At 61.4% G+C, this 9,435-nt stretch overlaps 1 protein-coding gene across 1 annotated transcript in view; it reads right to left on the reverse strand.

Annotated features, from left to right (window-relative positions):
* Positions 1-9,435, reverse strand: part of LOC140690623 (uncharacterized) — a 66,321-nt gene that overhangs the window by 56,363 nt on the left and 523 nt on the right. The window contains exons 2-3 of the mRNA XM_072952498.1: positions 2,410-3,356; positions 2,001-2,193 (exon numbers count right to left, since the gene is read on the reverse strand). Of these exons, the coding sequence (XP_072808599.1) occupies positions 2,074-2,193; positions 2,410-3,356 (1,067 nt within the window). The 3' untranslated portion in view covers positions 2,001-2,073. The remainder of the gene's footprint in view (positions 1-2,000; positions 2,194-2,409; positions 3,357-9,435) is intronic.

Genomic DNA, 9,435 nt, shown 5'->3' on the forward strand with positions numbered 1-9,435 from the left:
GGGCCTGCCCTCTCCTGGGCTCGCACAATCCCTCGTGTGCACACTCAAGGGCCTGCACACTCCAGGGCCTGTACACATCTATCCTTACACACTCCTTGCCTGCAAACTCCTGGGCCTCCTCCCTCCTGTACCTACACACTCCTGGGCCTGCACAACCCAGGGCCTGCAGACTCCTGGGACTGCACACACCAGGGCATGCACTCTCCTGGACCTGTGCACACCTGGGCCTGCACGAAGATTGGCCTGTACACTCCTGGGCTTCCACACTCCTGTACCTGCTCCCTCCTGTGACTACATACTCCTCGGCCTACAAACTCCTGGTCCTGAACACTCCTGGGCCTGAACACTATTGGCACTGCACACTCTTGGGACAGCACACTTCTGGCCCTGCACACTCCTGCGCCTTCCAATTCCTGGGCCTGCCCCCAATTCGGCCGGCCCTATCCTGCACCTGCACACTCTGGGCCTGCACACTACTGGGACTGCTCCCACTTGTGCCTGCACACACCTGGGTCTGCACACTCCTCGGTCTGCTGCCTCCTGTGCCTGCACACTCCTGGGCATGCACACGCCTGGGCCTGCCCTCTGCTTGGTGGGCACGGTCCTGGGACTCCCCATTCCTGCGCCTGAACACCCTTGGACCTGCCCTTTCTTGGGCCTGCACACTCTGGGGCCTGACGTCCCCTGGTTCTGCACAGTACAGGGACTGCACACTCCTGGGCCTGCACACTGCTGGGTCTGCACAGCCCTGGGCCTGCACACTCCTGTCTCTGCACACTCCGGTGTCTGCACACTCCTGGGCCTGAACACTCCTGGACCTGCCCTGGACTGGGCCTGCACCCTCCTTTGCCTGCACACTCCACGGCCTGCACACTCCTGGGTCTGCACACTACTGGGGCTGCTCCCACATGTGCCTGCACACTCCTGGCCCTGCACACTCCTGGGGGTGCACACTGCTTGGTCTGCACAGTCCTGGGCCTGCACGTTCCAGGGATTGTCCTCTCCAGGGCCTGCACACTCCTGGGCCTGCACCCTCCTTGTCCTGCGCACTCCTCTGTCTGCACACTCCTACCCCTGCACACTCTTGGGCCTGCACACTACTGGGCCTGCTCCTACGTGTGCCTGCACACACCTGGGCCTGCACACCAGCCCTCTGTGGGGCCCTTCCTTTGCTGAGTCTGTGCATGAGCTCCCTGTGATGCCAGCCCACAGAGGTGACAGGTGCAGTAGGTGTTTGTGGTTCTAGAGACATGATGGCTCTCCTAGGAAGCCGGGTCCAGATGATCCCCACTGCGCCGATGGGGGATTGGGGAGACCCTGAGAAGCAGGTGGCTTGTCCAGGGTGACAGCACTGCTGGCGGGGGAGCCGGGTCTGAAGCCAGCTGTGTCATCAGAGCTGTGACCCTGGCTGCATCCAGGCCTCCCCAGGGCTATAGGAGGGGCCGAGTTGGTGTCACTGGGTGAACATGGCATGGGGTGGGAAGTGAGCCATCAACAGCCCAAAAAGGCCCTTGGGGAGCTTTGTGTAAGGAGGAAGCTTGGGGAAGGGGACCCCAGGAAGTGACCTCACTTCCCTGGCAACAGAGCCCAACAGAACTTGGGACCCAGGTCATCAGGCACCCGCTGTGTAGAGAAGGACACTTCTCAACTGACTTGGCTGGTGAACTCAGCTCAGCTCAGACATGTTTTGTTGCATCCCAAGATCCCGAGGTCGCGGCCCGCGGAAAGCCCGCAGCAACGGCCTTTGCCAACAGTGCCGACAGTGGGTCGGGTCTCACCCCAGGCGCCTCTGGCCTTTTGGCCAGAGGGACCGAAAGGTAACACAGGGAGGCCCAGGGAAGGCCCGCCCAGGCCGGGCCACCACTCAGACCCCACCCGGGTGGCCCCACAGCCCCTTCCTGACTGGTGGCGGTGGGGCAGTCATGTTGGGGGGGTCCTGCCTCAAGCAAGAGCAGGCTGAGGAAGGGTCAGAGGCCTGGGGGGCCGATCACGTCACCAACCTGGGTCCAAGCGGGCTGGCTGGGATGTGGAGAACCGGGGCAGGGCCCTGCTGCCCGAGGTGGCGCCCATGCCCTAGGGTGTGTCTCTTGCCTCCCGGGTGACTGAGATGACCAAGGTCCCAGTCTGATCAGGCAGCAGACGGTCGAGTGGGGCAGAAGCAGGAGTGGTCCTGGCCAGGCAGGGCTCTGAGACCTGCGGGCCGGGCCGGCTGCCGGTCACTGTCATTGCAGAGCCAGACACCGCAGGATCCGGGGAACCAGGACACTCATGCCAGCTCCCCAAGTGAGGGGCTGGTGTGCCACACTGTGGAAGGCCAGCACAGGCTCCGGAAGAGTCTGGGTATGAAGGGCTCCCCACCACCACAGCCTCCTGCCCAGACATCGCCCAGGTCTCTCCCCAGGATCTTGCCTGCAGCTCCTGAAGAGCCTGCTGCTCCTGCTCATCTAGCCGCTCCTGAAGAGCCTGCCGCTCCTGCTGATCTTGCCGCTCTTGAACAACCTGCAGCTCCTGAAGAGCCTGCCTCTCCTCCTGATCTAGCCGCTCCTGAAGAGCCCGCCGCTCCTGAAGAGCCCACGGCTCCTGAAGAGCCTGCCGCTCCTGAAGAGCCCACCGATCCTGAAGAGCCTGACGCTCCTGCTGATCTAGCTGCTCCTGAAGAGCCCGCCATTCCTGCTGATCTAGCCGCTCCTGAGGAGCCTGCAGCTCCTGAAGAGCCTGCCATTCCTGAAGAGCCCGCCGCTCCTGAAGAGCCCGCCGCTCCTGAAGCGCCTGCCGTTCCTGCTGATCTAGCCGCTCCTGAAGAGCCCGCCATTCCTGCTGATCTAGCCACTCCTGAAGAACCTGCTGTTCCTGCTGATCTAGCCGCTCCTGAAGAGCCTGCAGCTCCTGAAGAGCCTGCCGCTCCTGCTGATCTTGCCACTCCTGAAGAGCCTGCCGCTCCTGAAGAGCCCACCGATCCTGAAGAGCCTGACGCTCCTGCTGATCTAGCTGCTCCTGAAGAGCCCGCCATTCCTGCTGATCTAGCTGCTCCTGAAGAGCCCGCCATTCCTGCTGATCTAGCCGCTCCTGAAGAGCCCGCCATTCCTGCTGATCTAGCCGCTCCTGAGGAGCCTGCAGCTCCTGAAGAGCCTGCCATTCCTGAAGAGCCTGCAGCTCCTGAAGAGCCTGCCATTCCTGCTCATCTAGCCGCTCCTGAAGAGCCTGCAGCTCCTGAAGAGCCTGCCATTCCTGAAGAGCCCGCCGCTCCTGAAGAGCCTGCCGCTCCTGCTGATCTTGCCACTCCTGAAGAGCCTGCCGCTCCTGCTGATCTTGCTGCTCCTGAGAAGCCTGCAGTTCCTGCACCTGCACCTGGGCCGCTGGGCAGTGGAGAACCATTTCAGGCATCATCACCCCCTAGGGCTCTGCCCCCTCTGCACCCTCCTACACCTTCTCCAAAATCCCACCATAAATCCCCTCCCCTACCCGAAGTTGACTTCCCTACCCCTGAATTTGCTTTTGTTTTGTTTTTCTTTAGTTTAGTTTATTTGTTTTACATCATTTATGGCATCCTGTATTTTTCCATTTTCCACTTCCTTTAATAAAATACAGATTTTTTTCCCTTTTAAATTGTGCATTTCAGGAACATTAAGTGCATTCCCATGCTGTCCGACCATCACTACCATGTAGTTTTATGCTCTTTACGCTATTTATGCCCGTGAAGTACATCCCACCACGGCCTCAAACCCCTCATCTGGGCACTCATGGGCATGCACACTCCTGGGCCTACACAATCCTGGATCTGTACACTCCTGGGCCTTCCCTGGCATGGGCCTTCTCTGGCCCTGGCTTGCACACTACTGGGCCTGCACACTCCTGGACTGCACACTCATGGGCCTGCACACTCCAGGACATGCACAATCTTGAGCCTGAACACACCTGGGCCTGTGTACTCCTGATTTTGCACACTCCTGGGCCTGAACACTGCTGGGCCTGCACAGCCCTAGGCCTGTACAATTCTGGGCCTGAACACTCCTGTCTCTGCACACTCCGGAGTCTGCACACGCCTGGGCCTGCACACTCCTGGGCCTGTACACCCCTGGGCCTGCACCCTCCTTGGCCTGCACACTCCTCTGTCTGCACACAGCTGGGCCTGCAAACTTCAGGGCCTGCACTCTACTTGGCCTGCACACTACTGGGCCTGCTCCCTCCTATGCCTGCACACTCCTGGGCATGCACACTCCTGGGCCTGCACACTCCTGGGCCTGCCCTGTCCCTGACACCAGCCTCCTTCACCCCAATGGTGCCACTCACACGGCTGCGGCGTCTAGCCAGGAGCCCCCAACCGAAACCCCTCCCGAGGGACCCCCTTGCCGGCCCCCAGGGAAGCAGCGGGGCTCCTCTTACCTGCGAGGCGGAGACGTAGTCCAGCTGCAGCCTGACGTCCAGCTGCCGGGCGTGCAGGGCCAGCGTGCATGAGGGCAGCAGGATGGCCGTGATCGGCTGGAAGCTGCCCCCCGAGCCTCTACCGCCCCTTGGGGAAGAGGAGGAGGAAAATCCACGTCAGTGCCAAGAACACAGGACCCGTCCACAGAGGGCCCCTCAGGTGTGACAACCCCAGAGGCGCCCGCAGCCGACCTGGACTGAGAGCCACTTTTCTCGCGGAAGCTCAAGGACCTATGCTGAGCCTCCCTCTCCCTCCCTAAAGAGGGAAAACCCAGAGGCTTTCTAACTTTGCACTCACTGTCCATGTATCAGCCATGTCTAGTTTACCTGCACACTCCAGGGCCTGTACGCATCTATCCTTACACACTCCTTGCCTGCAAACTCCTGGGCCTCCTCCCTCCTGTACCTACACACTCCTGGGCCTGCACCACCCAGGGCCTGCCCTCTCCTGGGCCCGCACAATCCCTCGAGTGCACACTCAGGGCCTGCACACTCATGGGCCTTCCCTCTCCTGGGCCTGCCTCCAATTCGCCCGGCCCTCTCATGGACCTCCACACTCCTGGGCCTGCACACTCCAGAGCCTGTGTTCTCCTAGGCCCGCACACTCCTGGGACAGCACACACCTGGGCCTACACACTCCTGGACCTGCGCACACCTCGGCCTGCATGAACCTGGGCTTGTACACTCCTGGGCCTGTTACCACTTATGCCTGTGCACAGCTAGGCTTGTTCCCATCTGTGCCGGCACACTCCTGGGGCTACACACGGATTGAAATACACAGCCCTAGGCCTGTACAATACTGGGCCTGCACTCTCCTGTCTCTGCACACTCCGGTCTGCACACTCCTTGGCCTGCACACTCCTGAGCGTACTCCCTCCTGTGCCGGCACACTCCTAGGCATGTACACGCCTGGGCCTGCCCTCTGCTTGGTGGGTATGGTCATGGGACTCCCCATTCCTGCGCCTGAACACCCTTGGGCCTGCCCTTTCTTGGGCCTGCACACTCTGGGGCCTGACGTCCCCTGGTTCCAGACACTACAGGGACTGAACACTCCTGGGCCTGCACACTGCTGGGTATGCACACTACTGGGGCTGCACACTCCGGTGTCTGCACACTCCTGGGCCTGTACACTCCTGGACCTGCCCTGGACTGGGCTTGCACCCTCCTGGGCCTGCACACTCCAAGGCCTGCACACTCCTGGGTCTGCACACTACTGGGGCTGCTCCCACTTGTGCCTGCACACTCCTGGGCCTGCACACTCCTTGCCCTGCACACTCCTGGGGGTGCACACTGCTTGGTCTGCACACTCCTGGGCCTGCACATTCCAGGGATTGTCCTCTCCAGGGTCTGCACATTCCTTGGCCTGCACCTTCCTTGTCCTGTGCACTCCTCTGTCTGCACACTCCTGGGCCTGCACACTCCTTGGCCTGCAAACTCCAGGGCCTGCACACACATGGGCCTGTACACTCCTGGGCCTGCCCTGGCCTGGGCCTGCGTATTCCTTTTCCTGCACACTCCACTGTCTGCACACTCCTGGGCCTGCCCTCTCCTGGACCTACAAAATGTTGGGCCTGCACACACCTGGGCCTGTATACCCCTGGACCTGCACACACCTGTGACTGATCCCTCCTGTGTCTGCACACTCCAGGTCCTGCACACTCCTGGGACTTCCCTCTCCTGGGCCTGCCCCAAATTCGGCCGGCCCTCTTCTGGACCTGTACATCCTTGGGCCTTCACACTACTGGGCCTGCTCCCACTTGTGCCTGCACACACCTGGGCCTGCACACTCCTCGGCCTGTAGACTCCAGGATATGAACTCCCCTGTCTCTGCACACTCCGGTGTCTGCACACTCCTTGGCTTTCACACTCATTAGCCTACTACCACCTGTGCCTGCACACTACTGGGCCTGCTCCCACCTATGCCGACACACTTCTTCGCCTGTCCCTCCTGTGCCGTCACAATCCTAGGACTGCACACTCCTGTCTCTGCACACTCCAGTGTCTGCACACTCCTGGTCCTGCACACTCCTGGGCCTGTACACTCCTCTGTCTGCTCACTCCTGGGCCTGCCCTCTCCTGGGTCCGCACAAATCCTCGTGTGCACATTCCAGAGCCTGCAAACTCCTGGGCCTTCCCTCTCCTGGGCCTGCCCCCTATTCGGCCGGCCCTCTCCAGGACCTGCACATTCTTGGGCCTTCACACTACTGGGCCTGCTCCCACTTGTGCCTGCACACACCTGGCACTGCACACTCCTCGGCCTGCTCCCTCCTGTGCCTGCACACTCCTGGGCATGCACACTCCTGGGCCTGCACACTCCTGGATCTGTACACTCCTGGGCCTTCCCTGCATGGGCCTTCTCTGGCCTAGGCTTGCACACTGTTGGGCCCGCACACACCTGGATTGCACACTCATAGGCCTGCACACTCCAAGACATGCACAATGTTTAGCCTGAACACACCTGGGCCTGTATAATCCTGATTTTGCACACTCCTGGGCCTGAACACTGCTGGGCTGCACAGCCCAAGGCCTGTACAATCTTGGGCCTGCACAATCCTGTCTCTGCACACTGCGGAGTCTGCACACGCCTTGGCCTGCACACTCCTGGGCCTGTACACTCCAGGACCTACACCCTCCTTGGCCTGCACACACCTTTGTCTGCACACTCCTGGGCCTGCAATCTTCAGGACCTGCACACTCCTGGGACAGCAGACACCTGGGCCTTCATACTCCTGGACCTGCGAACACTCGGGCCTGCATGAACCTGGGCTTGTACACTCCTGGGCCTGCAAACTTCAGGACCTGCACACTCCTGGGACAGCAGACACCTGGGCCTTCACACTCCTGGACCTGCGCACACTTGGACCTGCATAAACCTGGGCTTGTACACTCCTGGGCCTGCTCCCATCTATGCCTGCACACTCCTAGCCCTGTTCCCACCTGTGCCGGCACACTCCTGGGCCTGCACACTCCTGTCTCTGCACACTCCAGTGTCTGCACACTCCTGCTCCTGCACACTCCTGGGCCTTCCCTGGCCTGGGCCTGCACCCTCCTTGGCCTGCACACTCCTCTGTCTGCACACTCCTGGGCCTGCACACTCCTGGACCTGCACAATGTTGGGCCTAAACACACCTGGGCCTGTACACTCCTGGACCTGCACACTCCTGTGACTGATCCCTCCTGTGTCTGCACACTCCTGGGCCTGCACACTGCTGGGCCTGCCCTCTCCTGGGCTCGCACAATCCCTCGTGTGCACACTCAAGGGCCTGCACACTCCAGGGCCTGTACGCATCTATCCTTACACACTCCTTGCCTGCAAACTCCTGGGCCTCCTCCCTCCTGTACCTACACACTCCTGGGCCTGCACAACCCAGGGCCTGCAGACTCCTGGGACTGCACACACCAGGGCATGCACTCTCCTGGACCTGTGCACACCTGGGCCTGCACGAACATTGGCCTGTACACTCCTGGGCTTCCACACTCCTGTACCTGCTCCCTCCTGTGACTACATACTCCTCGGCCTACAAACTCCTGGTCCTGAACAGTCCTGGGCCTGAACACTATTGGCACTGCACACTCTTGGGACAGCACACTTCTGGCCCTGCACACTCCTGCGCCTTCCAATTCCTGGGCCTGCCCCCAATTCGGCCGGCCCTATCCTGCACCTGCACACTCTGGGCCTGCACACTACTGGGACTGCTCCCACTTGTGCCTGCACACACCTGGGTCTGCACACTCCTCGGTCTGCTGCCTCCTGTGCCTGCACACTCCTGGGCATGCACACGCCTGGGCCTGCCCTCTGCTTGGTGGGCACGGTCCTGGGACTCCCCATTCCTGCGCCTGAACACCCTTGGACCTGCCCTTTCTTGGGCCTGCACACTCTGGGGCCTGACGTCCCCTGGTTCTGCACAGTACAGGGACTGCACACTCCTGGGCCTGCACACTGCTGGGTCTGCACAGCCCTGGGCCTGCACACTCCTGTCTCTGCACACTCCGGCGTCTGCACACTCCTGGGCCTGAACACTCCTGGACCTGCCCTGGACTGGGCCTGCACCCTCCTTTGCCTGCACACTCCACGGCCTGCACACTCCTGGGTCTGCACACTACTGGGGCTGCTCCCACATGTGCCTGCACACTCCTGGCCCTGCACACTCCTGGGGGTGCACACTGCTTGGTCTGCACAGTCCTGGGCCTGCACGTTCCAGGGATTGTCCTCTCCAGGGCCTGCACACTCCTGGGCCTGCACCCTCCTTGTCCTGCGCACTCCTCTGTCTGCACACTCCTACCCCTGCACACTCTTGGGCCTGCACACTACTGGGCCTGCTCCTACGTGTGCCTGCACACACCTGGGCCTGCACACCAGCCCTCTGTGGGGCCCTTCCTTTGCTGAGTCTGTGCATGAGCTCCCTGTGATGCCAGCCCACAGAGGTGACAGGTGCAGTAGGTGTTTGTGGTTCTAGAGACATGATGGCTCTCCTAGGAAGCCGGGTCCAGATGATCCCCACTGCGCCGATGGGGGATTGGGGAGACCCTGAGAAACAGGTGGCTTGTCCAGGGTGACAGCACTGCTGGCGGGGGAGCCGGGTCTGAAGCCAGCTGTGTCATCAGAGCTGTGACCCTGGCTGCATCCAGGCCTCCCCAGGGCTATAGGAGGGGCCGAGTTGGTGTCACTGGGTGGACATGGCATGGGGTGGGAAGTGAGCCATCAACAGCCCAAAAAGGCCCTTGGGGAGCTTTGTGTAAGGAGGAAGCTTGGGGAAGGGGACCCCAGGAAGTGACCTCACTTCCCTGGCAACAGAGCCCAACAGAACTTGGGACCCAGGTCACCAGGCACCCGCTGTGTAGAGAAGGACACTTCTCAACTGACTTGGCTGGTGAACTCAGCTCAGCTCAGACATGTTTTGTTGCATCCCAAGATCCCGAGGTCGCGGCCCGCGGAAAGCCCGCAGCAACGGCCTTTGCCAACAGTGCCGACAGTGGGTCGGGTCTCACCCCAGGCGCCTCTGGCCTTTTGGC

The sequence above is a fragment of the Vicugna pacos genome, chromosome 31 (genome assembly GCF_048564905.1).
Source record: "Vicugna pacos chromosome 31, VicPac4, whole genome shotgun sequence".
In the NCBI taxonomy this organism is placed as follows: domain Eukaryota; kingdom Metazoa; phylum Chordata; class Mammalia; order Artiodactyla; family Camelidae; genus Vicugna; species Vicugna pacos.